Raw genomic sequence first — 20,845 nt, 5'->3', positions numbered from 1 at the left:
CTGGTAAACCCCAACCAGGCGGTACAATAGGTACATCTTACGGCGTGTACAATGTACAATACATAGAGTCAACTTCTGGTAGCGTTAGTGAGAATGAAATTGAGTAATAGCTTCCAAATTTTTAAACTATTATGGACGGGTGCCGAAATAAAGTTATTATAGTATGACGATTGTATTTTAACGAGTAATGACATGGTATTTTGAGCAGGGATTTGTGAAGGAGGAAAACTTGCTCAATGCTCATTGCATCCGCAATTCTAGCGTATCTACTTAAATACTGGCGCTGTATCACATACAACGAAACGGTTATACATATAGAAAGTGGTATCAACACTTCACACAGCAATGCGAATTCCACGCCTGAAAATGATAACTGTGTGAGGGGAGTAGACGAGATTTATACGCTTACGAATACAATGTCCGCGGTCAGGAATATTCTTCGAGGATGATATATTATAAAGACAGCTTCTTAGCATTTACTCCGTTGCGTACATCGTGCAGAATTATTGACAGCTAAAACTTGATCTGGAGTAGTGTTTATCAATCAAGTCACGAGTAAAGTTTTCAAAGTGACTCTGACTGAGTCAAGTAATCTCCAAGCTTCAGATTTCGAGTCAATTTAAGGTCAAATATTTTCAGTCTCCGTATATGTATAAAGTATGCATAATTGCATATAGGGTAAACACTGAACACACGAAACTAGTCACCATGTCATTTTAAACTGCTAAAATGATATGATCCAACCCGGGTATTTATGCAAGTTGATTAGAATGTTCCATCCAATATCGTATGGGAGTAGGCTATAATGCAACATAAACGACATTTATGAAGTGAAATGCTGCATGGCGAGTGTGAATTTGTGTAGGTGAGATTTTCAAGAAATTATCAACTAGTTCCTACGCGTGTATATTAAGTCATGGGTGTAATGATAGTATAATGCAGTTTGGACATGATGACGGGAGTTGAGGGAATGATGAACTTGTCTTTGATGTAGCTGCTGATGGAACTAACGATTTAGGGGAAATGTAATCCAGTATATATATGATTAGTATTGATCAAGGTGTTGTGAATTATTATATATGACGACTTGATCATGACTCAGACTTTTTACTCCGAGTCACGACTATAGTTTCTTATTTTTCATACTTCGGGTCGCAGTCGAGTCATTAAAGCAGTAACTCAACTCACGTTAAGTCAGGCCAAGTCTTCCAGAAAACGTAACCCGAGTCTGACTGTGGCAACTATAGGTCAGTTTTATGTCAACTTAGAACGAGTATTTGTCTGGGGGATGAAAATCTTGCGAAAATCGTAAATTCCCAGGCATTACTGTCGCATGAAAGGTACACATTTGCACTTTAACCCCATTCATATAGGCCTGCTCGTTTAACGCCATGCGTGATACTGTAGACACGACTCGAAATTTAATGCTCGATTTAGAATCCAGAATCCTCTATACTAGATTTTATCTAGCCGAATGACATCACGAAAAATGTTTCCTATCTACTTGTGTTCCTGAAATATATATGTAGGTTCTCGTACCTTTTAGCATTTTAATATTAGGTCGTTTGGTCGGAATGGTAGGTTTCATTTTTGATTTCTAAGTTGCTCTAAATTCCATGCGTAGGCTACACTTGGTGGGCAGAATAGAGACATCAGCGTCAGATCTGGTGAGCTCATTCCCACATTGCAAGATACGTTTTGCAATTCGATAAATCGTCGGCGAGTTGGCGATTGTTTGGTTGGCGGGCTAAAATTATTTTTATACGTCAGTGCTTTGTCGATTTGCCTTTTCATTTACCATGCGTTTGTCATAAGCCGTGACAATCACCATGACTCCTGCTGAACTCGCTGTTGCCCAAAAATTGAAGCAAACGAATGTGTAAATTTCAATGTACAGAGGAAGCGTTATGTTGACACTCGTGGGGAAAACATTGAAATTACACCGAGATAGTTACAAAGTCTTGAATAAAGTATATTGGACCATTTGTGTAGCAGAAGTTTGCTCGTATTATGTCATGTATTTCAAATTCAGAATGCTGTTACGACAAGGACTCGACCTTTAAATTAAGCAATTTTGTGGTGCATCACTAATGTCGGAATGATAAAGCTCTCGTTGTTATTAGCACGCTACTCGCCGTATAGTTTGGTAGGATATGGTATGGTACTTGGCGACATTTGTCAATACCTTCTTTATCGTCCCCAAAAGTAAGGGGACATCAGTAGGTGTTATATATCCGTAATTAATTAGTTTTGTTTGTATACTACAACGCGTTCTTTGCTTGGTTACTGAGATTATGCGCCCTTTGATTACAGCACCACATCACTCCGTTTATATCTCATACGGGCGCATCATTGCATATCTTACCTGACTAGGCGTTTTGGCCTGTGTGCCTGTCTTGATCACTTCAGTTGTCGCGTGATTTTTCTGTCAAATTTCGGTAACTGATCAGGATAATATCGCCATTCTATAGAAAACAATTTAACGTGAACTGTAGTAAAGAAGTTGAATCAACCAAATCGAAGCTCCTCGAAAACATGTTGTGTATGTTACATGGACAAGCCCAACCAGTTTTCAGCAAAATCAGATGGTGTTCCGATGATTTGCATCCACTCACATTCCTTGTAGTGAATGAATAGCGAGTTGTACTGTAAAGCTACAGTTTCTTGATCTGTGTGGGCAGAAGAATATGTGCAAGGAGTGTCATGCGACTTATGGTGGTATCCTTTGTGGATTAAGTCAGGACGTGATCAGTGTGGCGCATTATGCGTTTGCGTCGGAGACCAATACTAAAACCGATAAATAAAGCTTATTGTACAATGTACAATTGTCACTGGTCTGGAGTCGGCCTACAAAAACAAACAAATAGATTTTATGTATCGATTTATATCACCAAACGGTGCGTTGGAGTGATTCTAGTGAGCGAGGTTCCTTCTGAGCTGTGACTTTGCAGTTCCATGGCCGCGAGAAAGTCTAATCAAACCAAGTATAGAGTGTCGAGCAGAGTTGGCCTACAAGAAAATTCTCCAAATTCCAGCTTTTTCCAAATTAGAATAGAATTATAGAATTATTGAATTCGCAAAAATGTCGAACTTGAACTCAATTCCTAATAAAAAAAATAGAATCAGAGTTCATCCTCGCAAACATGAGAACGGAAAATTTCGGGACACCTGTCCTATAGTCTTGTGTCAAGACATTGAACAAGAGAAGTCGAAACGGTCCGAATATTTGTAGGCGTGTCAAGTAAATGTCACTGATAAACCAGTTATATGCAGAGTAGCTTTTGGCGCTCATGGCTTGTCGTGGAATTTCGATTCATGATAGGAATCGTACGACCTTCGATGAGTTGTACTTGCGCTTGCTCAAATAATGGTATACTTGCTCGTGAGATTCGTATAAGTAAACGGCAGTGCAATGCACGTACAATATCTCATTGAAAACCATCTTCCAGGCAATGCGGCACTTAACGTATTGATACCCGAATTGATACGGTCAGCCTGCAGCATCTTCGCAAATTCCTATTGACTTAATATGATATTTCATATTTCTAGACGAGGCAAATGAGTGGCCACACTACATACTTTGATTGCTGATTATAGGTTCGGTTCGACCAACTATCAGGGTGTATGCTTGAGTAGTATAATCGAGTATCAACAAGGGATCTTACAGTCTGCGATTGTGAGGACATCGTGGTGAACCACTGCGGCAAGAAATGTTTAGAACGACAAAGCCTTTGAAATTTGCGTACTGCCTGGTATTTGTCAACATATTGTTGATAGTAGGTTACATACAAAGACATTCTGGGATAAAACGGTACATCGTAACGAAAGTTGATGAAGCAGCAACTACAAACACGACCTCCACAATGAGTTACCCTGAAAATGTTACAGAAACGATGACCACTGTTGAAATGATCTGCCCCGATGGCAAGCTAGAAGGGCCGGTGAAACCAAATCCCGACAGAGCGGCCGAACTCTATTGGATATATTCGAACATGTCGAGGCCGTCAGTAGACCACGAGAATGTACTTGGGGACTCCGTGTCTCTCACGAATTGGCAGCTAACGAATCGCACTGATGTTACCACTTCTGGCGCGGACTCTGAATGTACCTCGAATCATACTGTGGCTATCATCATTCCATTTCGAAACCGGGAACATCATTTGCAGGTTCTCCTGGGACATTTGATTCCTATATTGAAAAGACAACGAATGTGGTATGTATTGCTTTGCAACGCACACTCGTAGCGAAAAGACTGTATTCCCACCGCGTACCACCTATGGTAACGTATACACTTGTCAGAAATATTGACGAGAATTTATAAGCTGGTCGTCCTCACTGTCAAAAATAGGGATGAAGGTCGGTTGTCCCGATTCTTAGAACTAGATGTAAATTTTAGCCTGTTAGCAGCGATCTGTTCATAGATTTGCTGGTTACTTTTGCCGCAACTCCAGGACGCACAATGTTGACAGCATCATAACCATGTTACCTTTATATACGCTTCTACAATATATAAATATAAATACTTCTGCATGCACATTGCACAGAGAACGAGTATAATCGGTTTTTCGCAGTACAGCACTAATAAGAGTAATAAAGGTGCTCGTGTTGCCGATCTAGAATCACACCCGCGGTCCGATTTAAGTCAGTTACATTTCACTTTCTGTGATGTTTGGCAATTGAAACCTTACAAAATGCACCGGCCTCGAGATCGGGCTATCGCGCCATCAATGAAATGAAAACATACTCTGGTAAGAATGTATCTTATCATCATCATGTTGAAATATGTTAAGAAAAGTTTACTCAAATACCCACAGTAATTTTATTATTCATCAATATTTTTGTAACGTTTCTTGGGGCTTTCGCGGGCCTCACAAAACGGTGTTGCGGACCCCGTGTTGCCCGCGGGCCGTAGTTTGTCCACCCCTGTTCTATACGCTGGTACGTGTTCAGATCTAAGACGGAGGCGTCACCACAAAATCTGAAGTTTACTGAATAACGAGCATTCAAGTCACGATTAGGGCAGGACACAATGATTCGAGTGCTCGGATATGAATCGAGTATTAAATATAATGCTCCTAGTTGAGTAGTGAGAAATGCTTCTTTCAAGTACTGAAATTATGCACTCCTTGACATTAAGATGGTTTATCAGCTAAAATTGTGTTCTCGTTGGTACTTTCCGCTATGGAAAACTTGAAACCTCGGTCGGTCGTATCGGGGCATATGAAACATGTAGTACATATAGCTACGCAGCATTGACAGTTGACACATAGTGCAATGAAATAGTTATGGTCGAAAAATACCAAATGATCTTTAATGCGATATAGAACTAGCATTCGCATTCTAGCCCTAGGAACGATCTCCAAATTTCAGCAAAACCATATTAAATTGAAGTGGCACAATGCATAGCCTAATGCACATGGTCGCTTTGACAAGATTGCTTTCAACGAGCGGTTTATGACAGCGCGTCACAGACTTTTAATATTATACACGACCCGTAACAACTTTCAATGAGCCAGACCTCTGTGACTAACGCACAGCACCTAATCGTAGGCGTACTACTCACATTAGCACAACTATTATACACACTGTGATATAGGGGCTATATTGTCCGGTCGCCGGGCGTAAAGCATTACCTATTCCGGCTGCTTCGTGAATCGCGCAATACCGAACTTGGTTCACTACGGAAATGAGTGTCTTAGTAAATCGTAGTTGTATATGGTAGTGAAGGAATCAGACGAAAAAGGCCCAACACCAGCGTTCGGGGATATGCTGACATAGCGATGTTTTGGGCCTGCCCGATTGATTGTGACGCGTCACTGATGAGTATGAGTATCATGTATTCCCTCTATGAATCACACAGTATAGTGGCGAGATAGCGTAGTGGAATACTCCACAACTACAACACCAATGGGTTGTGGGTTCGAGTCAGAATTCTTACCAAAGTGTTGGAGGTTTATCTAGGCTCCTCTATGCTGTGTCTTACAAAAGCCAAAAGTGGGCCGTGCTACAAGTCGGCAGTTAAGTAATCAAAAACAACGAATGTCGGCCTGGTGTAAATGACCATTGTAGTCGACAAACACCATGAATAACACAATCAACAACAGTATAGTAAAAGTTAAGCCGTCTGCTTATGTAAGTACAAATGAAAACTGTTTGAACCAGAAATACTATAAAATTGGCGTGCTATCAAACTATCAAACTAATTCATGTGCGAGAACCTCTTCAGTCACATATCGACTTGCTCATGACTTTCGTCTTACAAATAGTTTAAATAGAGACAAATTATTCCCTCGATTGTCAACCATCAGACTAATTCATCAATACATTATTGGCCACGGGGTTCAAGAAGCCTAATCTCATTTATGGCGCTAGTCTGTGCGTGGCCCGTTGTCGTTCTTATTCACTCCCCACTCCCCAGCGAAGCTGAAATAGACTTTATTTAACTAATGCGAGACTGGCGATGTTTAGCTTCGTACATATGGCTGGGCAAAATCGATTTGAGTGATTAGATTCTAGAAAAGTATTAGTCTTCAATTCGAGTACTACTCATGACATCATAACAGTATGAATATGGTGTGGAAAATTCACATATGTACCTGCTAAGTGACCACAAAGAATACAATGCCAGCTCCATATCACGTTATGGACAATTTGGTATTTTTTCGACCACCATACCTATTTCATTGCGCTTTGTGACAATGCTGTGGAATGATCGCGAATTCACAGATGTCGTTTCCACGAACGTCGAACGTGCGTAGCTTTGTACGGCGTGTTTTTATGTTGCGATACGAGGAACAGAGGTTTCATGACTTTCATGGAGGAATAATAGTGTCCAGAGTCGAATTTTTGCTTGATAAAGTAACCATTGGTGGTGAGGAGCGTATGATTGTGCATTGTGCAACTCCAAGTGTCATCCCTCACTATACTTGACGCGAATCATTGCAGTTAACACTCCATTCTGGTTCAAGTACTCGAACTATTGTGCCTAGCCATATACTTGCACATCTATAGGTACACTGTGTTTGTGCTGGAACAAAGCGGAACCAGCACATTCAACAAGGGTCGTTTGATGAACACGGGCTTTGAGTTTGCTGCGGAACTTGGTCGCACTATGGGAAGACCATACGACTGTTTTATATTTCAAGACGTGGACCTGCTTGTGGAACACGACACCCTGCCTTACAGGTATTAGGCGTTACCTTATAGCGAGAACTACGCTATTCCGAGTTAGATGTATTGTGTTCACTAGTACTTTTAGCTGTCTCTTGTATCACTATAGATCTCCATCACAGGGATCTTGAACTCCCGTGTTGTTTGGCCAATTTCCAAGCTTGGTACAGGCGTGATCACAATCAGATTTGGACAACTAGAAAATCTTCAGCTTTACTAAATTACATTAGAACAAAAATTATACAGCAGTACATTTTCCTAATTAGACTAGAAATAGAAATATAGCTACACAGTTTTCCACAGTATATTATAATTACAATCACAGCTACACAGGGTTATTCTAAATAAGATTACGTTGAATTCGCAAAACCTTGGTTTTTGAATCAAGATCGGTTCATATCAAATCAGAGCCGATTCTCCTTAGCATGAGAATGACAAATATCTGAACACCAAGCTTGGCTCATTTCGCACTATACAGGTCTCCTGTAACATTATCAGGAAAACCAAAAATTAAATTAGAATGGAAGCGAGAGCATAGAAACATTTCACAAACTAGATTAGAATTAGAATTAAAGTAAATAACAGATTAGAAGTGGATTACTGGCTTTTTGCAAATTAGTCAGCTAGAATTATCTATAGTTTTCCGAGTCTGATCGCAATGGCGAGTTGTTATCACCGCATAGGGAAAGGAACAGATAAACGGTATTAAGCTCAATATTTATTACATTAATCACAATAAACTGCATATGTTGAACACCAACAATCGTGTCACCAAATATGACTTCAACGGCATGGAATTTCGGAATTTCTATTTTTAGATGGTACACGAACTCCTTCCGTTGGTGCAGACTTGGTTGGCGTAAGTCGACACAAGACACACAAATATAAGGGTAAACGACTACTCCCGACGACAGGAAATCTATTGTCCCGATATTTTTTCACACAAACAGGACTATCCAACAAATGTTTGCCAATGGAAAAATTTATGGCCAAATGCAGACAGACTTGTACAAACTATCAATCTATAGCTATTTAGTTGACGGTCTAGTTCTAGTTGCGCATTTCGTGATGCCGGTGTTCTGTTCAGTGATGTTCTTGTAACGATTGCTCGATCAGTAATGACTACGAACAGTGGCGTAGACCGGTGTAGGTTTTTGCTAGTCAAAACCCATCCCATTATAAACCCGAAGCCACGTTGTTTTGAAATGCCGATTGTTCACGAGATATTTCTTACCTACGGTAATTCGCAGTACATCAATTCGTATTAGTTGGTTCGGAATTGTATCTAGCTAACTGTATTTTAGTGATACAGTTGGCGTATTTATAAAAGTCGTTAGTTCTAGCTCTAGTTTTGAATAGTAAGCAGTTCTAGCTCTATTTGGGCATATAGTTTGTAGGTTACACATCTGAATGCAGAGCCATATGCCAAATGAATTAAATAAGCGGATAATGGCTGACAGGTATATCTCCAATTTCAAGCACGTTACAGACATTCTATCGTATAGGTGCTCAGACTCGGAAGACGCGGTACATCATTTATCGACGGCAATCGACAAATTCAGGTACCAAGTTTTGTGTTGTGGCATGACCGTCGGAGGAGTGCTCGGGTTTCAAGAGCACCAGTTTCGAAAGGTATTTGGGAAATCTGTATACCTTTACATTATAATGTATGTATCGCAAAACGCGAGATGGTATGTAAAGATGGTACGTAATGCAAACTTGAACCTAACGTAAGTCTAGACTCCAGACGCTTCCAATTTCGATGTACTTATGGACATTATCATCGTGCCAATCTTAATTGACATGGTGGACAGTAAAGGCTAGTCTCTGTTTATAATACCTGACGCGTGAAAGTCCATATTCATGCTCAAATTCTCCATCACGCCAGCATATATTGTCATTGACGCTCGACATCACATGTATATGAACGAACGTACGTACCTGCCACGCCGTATCGCTATCATGACATTGAATAATTGTGAACTTATAAGGTAACTAATAGTGATGTGTTCGTGAAAACGAAATGATTGAAACTGGTCAGGAGGATGAATCAGAATGGATTGAGTTGTCAAATCTCCCCACTTTTACGACATGTCTTACGGGACGTCGGCGACGGCTGTCCATAGACAGATGCTCACAACCAGACGACTTTTCGTAGTGTATTCACTCCCGAGTAATAGAGTTACCATATTTTGAGATCCGGAAAAAAGGACATTTTTCACACAAAACATATCAATATTCCCAGTTATCAGTCGAAGATTTTAGTTATCAGACTCCCATTACCTGGTTGTAACCTCACTAACATCGCCGATATCATTCTACCTCTCATTAGCCGATACCGATACTTCTGTCAAATGTGATGTCGACTCGATATCCTGGGCCGGGTCGGGCTGTAATCGAATCATATTTCACGAATGCCGGTAAACAGGACATTGTGTTGCCTTGTAGGTGAATGGTTTTCCGAACTCATTATGGGGCTGGGGAGGGGAGGATGACGATATAAATGCTCGCATCAAGCTGCAGAAACTGAAGATTCAAAGACCTAATTCGATATTGGGAAGGTACTAAGGCTGAGCACAATGATTCGAGTACTCGAATCTGAATTGGGTATTATTTCGGATGATTTGAATCCGGTAGTAACAAATGATTTTTTCCTAGTGCTGAAATTACGCTCATTGCCACAAAGAGTTAATTTATCAACGATTATTATAGTTTCAATACAGTTGGTTTTAATGCAATTTGTTTCTATACAATTGGTCGTATCGCAGCATACGAAACATGTAGTACAAAGCTACGAATTTTTTTAGAAATGACATATCTGTGAAGTCGTGATGGACCCATGGCATTGTCAAAAGTGCCATGACATAGGTATGTAGATTTAACACCAAACAATACATATTTGAACCTTCACCATCATTGATACTGTTGTGACATCCTATTAAACGATATACGAATACTCGACTAGACTCGATTCTCGAAGCCTATTAATCGATTCGGAAATGAATTTGCCCTGTCTTAGAGAGTACGTGTACCGGCAACACGCCCACCATATTTTCGTAGTCCAAATTCCGGACACTCTTTATCGCCTCCTAGAGGGCTTTTAAATAAGGCGTGAGCACATATGACGTCACACTGGCAATTCGTTGCATATCGATTGCATAAGGAGTGGATTTTTTAACAGGGGTCTAGAATTAACTACTACACTATTGGGCCATCTCGAATTTGAACTCTAGTGAATGCTAAGGTCTTCTGATTTGGTCTGCAACGGACTTCTTCACGGACCGGATGAAATTGTCTGGGCCGCCGGCCGTGTGCTTGACAGCTCTGCAGATATGTGGTTGTGTATTGTAGCTAGGACCGAAGCAGATCTTTTAAACCCAGCTCATGCCCGCAAAAACACTGGTCTGAGGCACACTATAGGGTGATCGATTCAACTTTTGAAGGCTTTTTATATGCATCGGGTTTCTATGTGCATCCTATCACTCTAACATTTTTATCCTCTCTCAGCCTATGTCAGGGGTGGGCAACATACGCCCCGCGGGCCGGATCCGGCCCGCGAAGGAATTTTTTCCGGCCCGCGGACAGTTTTCCGTTTTACATGATAATGTGGCCCGCGGCCCTAGTCTGCCGAGATTTCCCACTACTTGCTTACAACGTCAAATTTTAGTGACTGCATAGTGCATGTTATTATATACGTATATGCGCAGCGTGCTAGAGTGGAGCTTACGCGTAATTTCGTCGAAGCGAGAAGACATGCATTATCGGCATTTGCGATGTACTCAACCCTAATGTCGTTTGTGGTAATCATGGTGTTTGTCGACTACAATGGTCAATTACACCAGGCTGATATTTCTTATTTTTCATTCTGTAACCGCCGACTTGTAGCACCGCACACTTCTAGGCTTTTGTAAGACGAAAATACTGCTTATACCAGGGGTCGCCAACTCAAAACGGGTCGTGGACCACTTTTCAAATTTCGTAGAGGTCGCGGACCGCATGAATTCATTATCGAGATTTCTCAGGCCACACAGTTGAACAACGATGTTATCTCGTCACTTACTCAACCCTAACGAATATATGTGTTGGTAAATTAGGGGTACCGCGGGGTTATCGAACTCCTTGAAATCTTAATTGAGAATTGCACCGTGTGTTGATTGATCAGATAGAAGCAGACATGGCGGCGCCTGTATGACAATGCTATTCTCAAATCCACATTGTCTTCGTCATTATCGGCGAGAAATGGCTTTGAAGTGACATTACTGTCGTTAAAATGTATTCATTAAATGCGATTTATTCCTTGTATATGTGGAATGTGGATAAATGGGCGAATATTGTATCGATTCACCAATCCGGCCCGCCAAGTACTGTATTTTCCTATATCCGGCCCGCCGACTCGAGAAGTTGCCCGTCCCTGGCCTATGTGATCAAACTTAGCCGTAGAGCTGGCTGAGAGGATGGTTTCAAATTGAAGGGAACGTAATTGTACATCGCTAAGTCATGTTCATGTCACATGGTTGAGATCATTTATGCGCCGAAAAGCCGGCCTGCACCAGCAGGTTGCACATCCGTTAGTAGTATAGTAGATCGGTCTGGGTGTGCCTGGGGCTCTTATGGGCGGGGTGGCGAGCGGCTGGAAAACCGGGGGTGGCGAGCGGCACTTATTTCTTATGGTGGGGGTGGCGAGCGGCTATTGCGTCTTATGGCGGGGGTGGCGAGCGGCTCTTATTTCTTATAGGCGGGGTGGCGAGCGGTTGGAAAACCGGGGGTGGCAAGCGGCTTTTATGTCTTATGGCGGGGGTGGCGAGCGGCTATTGTGTCTTGTGGTCGCACTGGCGAGCGGCTCTTATTTCTTATGGGCGCGGCGGCGAGCGGCTATTGCGTCTTATGGCGGGGGTGACAAGCGGCTATTGTGTCTTATGGATGCGGTGATGATGGTACCCTTTCTGGTATAGGCTGTGGTGATGATATACCTCGAAAACTTGTGTTGGTGACTCGTACTTTCAGGTATAGGCTGCGGCGATGATGTGCCTGTCATGTATTCTTACGCGATCTCTGGTGATTCACCATGTGTTCTTATGGGTGCGGTCGTGATTCGTACTTTCAGGCATCTCTCGCGCGGTGTTGAATATGTACGAGTCACCAACAATAACCGCACAAACGGAAACGTGGCTTGCAAGAGGATTAAGCAGTGCGTGCGACCTATATTTCGAATGACCTGCGCGCTGAATTGTTTCCGTGCAGTCGTGTGCTACTATCGATTATTACGCTAATCCAGTCAGTGCGAAATAGTTTACCAAATCTAGGAATCAGTCGCATGGTGTTACTTTAGTAATTAGTTTACCACAGAGCCGGCGTAGACGGCGATTCAAATACCAACAATAGCCGCGTTCACATACTATCACTTCGAAAAAAGGTGTGAAATATTTGTAAAATCCTACGATCGCCCACAAGATAACACCTAAGACATAACCATTTTTGTGTCTTGTCATTACTTACATCCAATCGCTACAGTTTAATATGTCGATGGTTTTTACTATCAAGTAATAAGTAATGAATAACAGAACCGGCGCAGACTGTGATTCGAAAACCAACAATTTGGCACTTGCACGCGATCGCTATATGTTTTGACACTTCGGAAGAGTGGTTGACTTTAGTTGCGTGATACAAATCATGAGAATATTGAATCAATGTGTCAATTTGTCAACTTGAAATGAAACTCACTATATACAAATCAAGTTGATTCGTATTTGAATGTGTTGATTCGACACAACTCAAATCCTTTGAGAAATCCTTTTAACACGATCTATCGAATCAAACGTAACCTGAATATTACTGACGCTAACATTCGGCCGCGTCGGATTATTCGCACATTCCGCGCTGCTGTTTTCACGTCTATAGAATCAATACCAACTATAACTCTACAAGAATCAAGAATCACAAGTATGTGCATTATACAGTTATTGTCTTTATCAACTTGAAATCAATCCCTTAACAAAAACACACATCTTATCACTTGTCAACTCTATCATGAAAATCCTCGAACCCGTATTATTAAGAATGTTATAGTACGGCGTCGGAAATCCACTCGCGAGATGTACTAAAGGTAAATTCAAATAATCCAGAATGAAATATTTGGACTTGACATTGTGTGAATTGAAATATGTTTGAAAAACATGACTACCAACCCAGTCATAGTTAGAGATTATACGCATATTGATTTGAAACAAGTAATGAAACCTTACAACTCTATTCACAGTTTTCCGTTTGTCAAATAGAGTTTCAGTAAATAATTTCACTATGCTATCGCGATATTTTAATGTGTTACTACACACAATCAAGTCAATCAATGAAATCGCACCTGTTGTAAATATTTCACACTTGGGGCAACCGCTTGCACATAACACGATCGAGTTGCAATGCGATGAGTTGAATCGGAATATTTCAACCTACTTTGTCAAATCGCGATTTGAAGTAGGATCGCCAGACAGACTGGGTAAACTTTCACTCCAATGCGTTTCAGATTAATTTATTCACACGATCACCATCTCGCTGTCTTCACACTTACACAATCGCGTACTGTTTCCACTCGCAACTTCGGTACGATATTTCAACTTGTCACAATAACTGATTATTCACATGTTGATTTGAAACAAAAGAAGCCTTGAACAAGTTATCTGGGTATTTTTTTTTGTCGCAATTGAGTTAATGGAAATAGTATTACGCCTCGAAATTTTAACATCTTACCATACTCAAAAGAGTCAATCATGAAAACCTTGTCAAGTAAATCCGTAAACCTTGTCAAGTAAATCCGTTTGTAACTCGGCCAACCAACTATACAGTACCCGTACAGAAAGAAGACAAGATTATGCGAGTACATACAATCGCTACAATCTAAGCAAGTTCGGTTGTAGTCATATACCACCAAATCGTCTTTTTTGTTCAACTGTAAAAGTCGTTACTATTCTGTAAGATAAAGTAATTACTACTCGGTATATTTTATAAACCAAAGTAAATACTACTCGGTGGGCGGTTTGAGATTAACATATTACATTTGAGTATACGAGATTTGAATGTCTGACCAACGTAGTTGAGAATTCATTTCTTACAATCGAACGCAGGCGTTATTGTGGAGTATCGGCGATAGTGTGGTGGTATACGCATCAATCACTCGGTACTATGCATCCCTCCAGGGCAACCGTTTATTGTAGATGGCCAAAGCCGTACATAGAAAGCACCAAGTTCAAGTGGTACACCAAATATCGCTACACTATAATATAATGCAGGAACATACGAATATTCAATCATTTACTGACTAAATAAAGGTCTCAATTCAACCAATTTACGCCTGACAAATTACTGCACTACACACATCTTTCTAAAAAAAATGAGGCCGAAGGAAATAAACAGACAAGTATCGAGCACAGAAAGTCACTTAAGCATGACACCCATTGTTACGTTTGAGCGTGGCTAACATGCCGAGCCCAAATAGTTCGAAAGTGTGTCTCTGGAGGACTATTTTATAAACGAAACACGCGAACAAACACTCTACTGCAATATACTAGACGCAAGCTTCCATGAGGCAAATTTTCTCATATCACAAAAGTACCCTCTGTTGATATGCACAGAAACCCTTCAAACTTCGCCAAATTTGTCAGGAAACACATCTTGAATGATTCCAAAGGGCCAATACATCTCTGAGTTATATCATCATATAAGAGGACCAGGTCCTCTACGGTAAGTTTTCCGCTATACTAGCAATGGGCTGCATGCACACTACATTCCCTTGCGAGGGAATCTTGCTCCATGTAATGAGGTATGGTGTTTCCAATTACAGGTCAAACATGTGTTGACTGATTTGCATTCAGCGTTACCATGACCATTACTTAGACAATTAAAGCATAGGTTCTTATGAAGAACAAGATCCATTTTCTGGTTCCGGTTCATAGTGTTATACCTTTCACATCTGTAAATACTGTGTGACTCATCACAACAAGGACATTTTGGGTTTGTAGCCACTTGATCCAATTCATTTGTACAGTACGCAATATGATGATTGTTAGTTACAGTTGCAAATGTTTGAGCGCTTCGAGACTTAGGCATATAGGATGGGTTTGAAATGGAATCCCCTTTCATGTCCTGTGCCAATATCTTTCCATAAAACGTATTGTTAACATACGCTCTCAATTCAACGAAATTCAACAATTTATCATAGGTAGGGTCCGGACCATGGATCCAAGCTTCCCGAACAAAATCCAACTGCAAATGATATGGCAAACGTTTGAAGACAGCCTCCAAATAGCAGTGAGCATCAAGCATAAGATGTAAATTCCAATTTGATAAAATGATCCAACAATTTCGCATCTTTGTTGCAAAATCATATAAAGCATCGGGATCATTAGGTTTCAAGCGAGGCCCTTCTGCAATTTGTTTAATATGGGCCTGTATTATAAGATTTCTGTTTCCGAAACGAAATTCCAACGTTTGCTTGGCCTTTTCATAACCAAGGCTTGGGGGTTTGATAATCACAAAATGTTCAATGGCTTGCTTAGCTGAGCCCGTGCAGCTTTGAATTAAAAATGAAAGCTTTTCAGAGGGGTCATAAGGAAACCTCTCCACAACCTGATTGAAATATTGTATAAACAAATGATAGTCCTTCGCTTGGCCGTCAAAAGTGATAGGGGTCAATTTGGAAGTTAATGAATGAGGCATCAATATATTGTCATCATATGAATTAAACTTGCTGGGCATTCGGCCCGCCCTCGGCAACTCCGAATGATCACCATGAGCTAGGGGCGGCTGTGGTCGACTATTCAATCCCAGCTGAGAATCATCCAGGGCATGCGGAGCAAGAGATGGTCTAGGTAAATCAGAATTGCCTGAACAAGACACTGAAAATTCGGACACTGCAGGTGGCCAATGGACTACCGCAGGTGGATTACAAGTAGCATTTGAATATTTACCAGCTGACAGAGCTGTGCTGTGAGCACCCAAACTCTCGACAGAAATCTGTGGTTCAATGATGCGAGGTTCCGTTTGAGCAGAATAATCAACAAACAACGGGCCATTCGACACTGGCACCGAGCCCGTAAAATCCCTGGGGATTACTCTAGGACAATTTGCGTCTCCTCTAAATGGAGAAGAATCAACATATAAGTTTGACACAACAGTGGGCTGGATTACAGTAGAACAAATGGGAAACTGGGATGGAACAGGCACCTGTTGAGAAGCATTAAGATTCGCCATGGGATGAGGATTACCAACATGTAGCGGGTTACACCGTGGTGCTACCGAGCCCATTACATGACTTGAAAATGTAACCGAACAAACAGGGTTATTTTTGATCTGAGAGCCACCCAGTATAGACAGATCCGACGAGGGCGAATGCTGTCTGCGAGTCACACACTGTATGGTGGACGAACAAGGATGGGTTACATTAGGTCGGATGGAGGAATCATCAACAAGCAGCGATGACTGCATATTTTGTGGAATCGACTGAGTGGATAAGTTACCGAATCGGGAAGGAGTTCCATAATAACTAAATTTAGTCGAGCCCTTCGAATTAACAATTACCGGACAGAGAGGTGTTGAGCTAACTGTTTTCGGTGTAGTGGCTGCACCAGCTATTAGTACACATGGATTGATTGACAGATCGACCAACTCCGCGGTGTTGAACAACGGTTGGCCAGCACTTGTAGGACAATATTCATAATTTGGAAGATGGTGATCAAACATAACAGGCAATTGGTCAGATGACTTAATGAGTAGTTCTCTATTTGAACGAGCATTGAATTTACTTGAACGAGACGAATGTACTGATTCCGACTTCGATCCTGCAGCTAACACTTGTGCCTCTTGGATTTGAAGTTCCGCCAATTGAAATTCCGCCTTTGCAGAAACCATGCGCTTCTTAGCATCCAACTCCATCAATTTAGCCGACATAGCAGTCGATGCATGGGATGCGGATGTCTTGACAGAATTACGATCCGATTTTACAGAGTTTGAATTGGAGGATTCTAGACATTTCTCTTGGAAAACACGATAACTTTGACTAGTTGTCTTCTTAAGATCCATGATTTCGTACAGTTTTAACTTACAAGTTTCAATGTTAGAAGATTGACTCTTGACACCCTTCCGTTGAGCGTTAAAATTCCGAAGGTTTCCAATCCACTCATTGAATCCTATGATCAGTTTGTCAATCAGCGGTACAACCAACTTGTAGTTCTTAGATTCATTCATGAGTTCAATAACCTGCGGTAAAAGGGACTCCACCTCTTCATTGTGCAGTAGTGCTTCCAATTCCAGCAGGTCCGTACCGGTAGACATTTGTTCATTCGTTGCCAGTTTAACAGTTGATCCAATATGAAGAGCGGGTTCGCTTTTTGGTGTACAATGTGGAGTATCGGCGATAGTGTGGTGGTATACGCATCAATCACTCGGTACTATGCATCCCTCCAGGGCAACCGTTTATTGTAGATGGCCAAAGCCGTACATAGAAAGCACCAAGTTCAAGTGGTACACCAAATATCGCTACACTATAATATAATGCAGGAACATACGAATATTCAATCATTTACTGACTAAATAAAGGTCTCAATTCAACCAATTTACGCCTGACAAATTACTGCACTACACACATCTTTCTAAAAAAAATGAGGCCGAAGGAAATAAACAGACAAGTATCGAGCACAGAAAATCACTTAAGCATGACACCCATTGTTACGTTTGAGCGTGGCTAACATTATATTGAAAATTTTCACGATGTAAACATTCTTATCAACACATTGATTTTGACATATGAGATTTTGTAATAGTCGATCATGACTTGATTATTAAATTATGACATTATTAGACCGGGGTTGTGTTGAAGGTTATTACGATACAAACAAACTTTACAGAAACATTGTTATTAGCATATCGATTTGTGGAACTAGATTAACATGTCTGAAATGTTTTGATTGGGAAGATTAAGCCGTGTTCGTAAAAACCACGCAGCGTATCGCGGATATCAGAAAATATTTTACAAATGTAATTGCCTCCACTAACCAAGACTAAAGATGAAACAACAATTTCCTTTGTTAAACAATAACCGGTACAATACTTTATTATCGTAATCAGCAGTGAGAATTGAAACACTTTCGCACATTATCCGGTGTCAAGATATCACACTAGGTGAATTGACATACCGCCGTTTGATTAATGCTTAATCCGTTCGCACCATTTCACATACTTTGATCATTACAAAAGTAAATTGGAATATGTTTGCTAGATGCATTCAATTCAGTTAGAAATGTCTGGTACACAACAATCGTAATATCAAGGAAGTACTTGCTACACTTAACGTGTTTTGCATTGTTGTTCATTTGTAGTATTGATTGTTTTTGAACCTCCAAATAATAATTCCCGACATGAAACCAAACCGCTGAAAGTCGTTACCATCACAACGAAACAATTTGTACGATGTTTGCCAAATGTATCCTATAGTTAGGTGTACTAGAATCACTGGTCCAACACATACACCGACAATGCAATCGAAATTTTCCCCATTGTCATTCGTCAAAGTAAAGGTCGTCACAATACTCAACCCATAAAAGATCTTACTTGTATGTGATTGAATCGCAGGTAATTAACCCACTAAATCAAACCATAAGGAAATTTCACTCACTCATCGGATATGAAACAGCGTCACTTAATCGGCGTAGATCGTTTTACTAAATGCAAATCATACCTGACCAACAGAAAACAATTTTCACTCACCTTGTAATGGAACCAAGTGGTGGGCCTTCGTTCAATATTTTGTCTGTGTCAAATACTTTGTAATAAACACAATGGAGTGGTTGAGCTTTACATCATCAAGCTGTCATTAATAAATCAAGATTTCGGTAAACTTGTAAATGTATCGTTTAACTAACCGAGTTGTATGCACAGTTTGATATTTTTGTCATTTAGTGATTGCTGAACATACCACTTCGAAATACTGCGTTGATCTCAATTCCCTTTGTCCTGATAATCGAAGTACTTTTGTTTTGAAATCATAACAATCGGCTTTTCTATGACATGATAAATTAGAAGATTTAGAAGATTGGTTGCATATCACTAAAAATAAGATACCACACATATTATTACTGTTACTCCATTCATCGGTATTTTTTCCGTTGTCGATTTTCAAACGAGTAAAATTTATTACTTGAGTTGCTCTGCTTACTATATTTAAATGTAAACTCACCCGTCTTTCAACAACAAACAATGTTAAAAAAGTATGCAATCAAACACAACAAGTTTTACGATACTAATTATTATCCCACATAACCCATTTCTTACCGAAGACATATGAAATATATTCATGTTACCCGAAAATATTCGCTCATGCTACAAACCTCTACAATGATTGGTGGTGCTTCAAACTGTTTCGATACCTCAAGAACTTTATTGTCTGAATGGTTGTTCATGTATCGTAATAATCAAGTAGTTCAACACAGAACTAGTATTAACGGAAACACCAGAGTTGTTTACACAAAAGTTTGTATGTGTACAGTATGCGAATACCATGTGTAAGTCCAGCACAATTGTGGTATCCATACGAGTTTAGTTAACACAATTTACGACACCGAGGTCGCCTCATCTTTCGTAAGACAACAAACCAAGGCTTCAGGATATGTCCATGTCATAACAATAAATCAGCTACTCCAACAACAGAGTACATATGTTTTCTAGTTACGGTGCTTACATCTTACACACAAATCGACCTACATTGCTAACGAAAAGCGCTGAGTCATCACATGGTTATCCTCACAACAATACAACTAAAACATACTATCATACAAATTGGTCGTTATAGTTTGCCCACCAACGATACATCGTACAAGTAGCAAGTCTCGAGAATCAAGTTATTTAAAAAACGTGAAAGTGTTTCTACACCAAGTCGGTATGTTGACGAAAGCATATATTGTAATATCATGATCGATTTACATTCGTTGGTCACAAAATGTCACTACTCTAAATAATTATTTTTCACTCAAAGCCTACTTGTCACCATTCGTTTCATCAAGCACGAGTTCAAGAAACCTGCTACGACATGAATTGTTATTTTTATGTTGTGTAAATAGGTAATAATTAATTTTAGTAACACTATATCAACATCATCGAGTTGTGCGAATAGATTTACATGTGGTCTTGTGGTTTTAATCGAAGTATACAGCACGGTCTAATGTAGAGTCATCTCTATTGTACAACAACTCGGTAATCGAAATGCATTAAAATTTAAACAACGATCTTGGTTCGTCGCACCAAAAATATGTTTACTATCACGATACTCTACACAGGCCGTGTAAATCCTTTTCACACTGGTAATAGTATACCAACAGCTACCGGCGACAACGTTTAACAATACCAACGACACTAAACATACGATACCTACCCAAGTAAAATTACCATTTTCACCTGGAGGTCGGTCGTAACCCGAGTAGAAATACCATTATCCTTTGGAGATTTATCGTTTACCCAGTGTAACAAACCCCTTTTCCTTTGGTAATCTATTTTTCTCTGGGTAACAAACCTTTTTCACTTGGAAATATATTTTTTCTCTGGTTAACAAACCTTTTTCACTTGGAAATATATTTTTTCTCTGGGTAACAAACCTTTTTCACTTGGAAATATATTTTTTCCCCGGGTAACAAAC

General features: G+C 40.3%; 2 protein-coding genes across 2 annotated transcripts in view; one reads left to right on the top strand and one right to left on the bottom strand.

Moving 5' to 3' along the window:
- Positions 1 to 832: 832 nt before the first annotated feature.
- LOC145439907 (beta-1,4-galactosyltransferase 2-like) overlaps positions 833 to 20,845 on the top strand; it is a 40,225-nt gene continuing 20,212 nt past the window's right edge. The window contains exons 1-4 of the mRNA XM_080317571.1: positions 833 to 4,213; positions 7,012 to 7,185; positions 8,676 to 8,802; positions 9,619 to 9,731. Of these exons, the coding sequence (XP_080173697.1) occupies positions 3,711 to 4,213; positions 7,012 to 7,185; positions 8,676 to 8,802; positions 9,619 to 9,731 (917 nt within the window). The 5' untranslated portion in view covers positions 833 to 3,710. The remainder of the gene's footprint in view (positions 4,214 to 7,011; positions 7,186 to 8,675; positions 8,803 to 9,618; positions 9,732 to 20,845) is intronic.
- LOC145439890 (retinoic acid receptor beta-like) overlaps positions 14,563 to 20,845 on the bottom strand; it is a 214,023-nt gene continuing 207,740 nt past the window's right edge. The window contains exon 2 of the mRNA XM_080317541.1: positions 14,563 to 17,702. Within this exon, the coding sequence (XP_080173667.1) occupies positions 14,944 to 17,493 (2,550 nt within the window). The 5' untranslated portion in view covers positions 17,494 to 17,702 and the 3' untranslated portion in view covers positions 14,563 to 14,943. The remainder of the gene's footprint in view (positions 17,703 to 20,845) is intronic.

Source organism: Botryllus schlosseri, chromosome 5 (genome assembly GCF_051294905.1).
Source record: "Botryllus schlosseri isolate E-star chromosome 5, Bs_hap1, whole genome shotgun sequence".
Lineage (NCBI taxonomy): Eukaryota > Metazoa > Chordata > Ascidiacea > Stolidobranchia > Styelidae > Botryllus > Botryllus schlosseri.
Note: the sequence above shows the minus strand (reverse complement) of the source record. Positions and strands in the feature narration are given on the sequence as shown.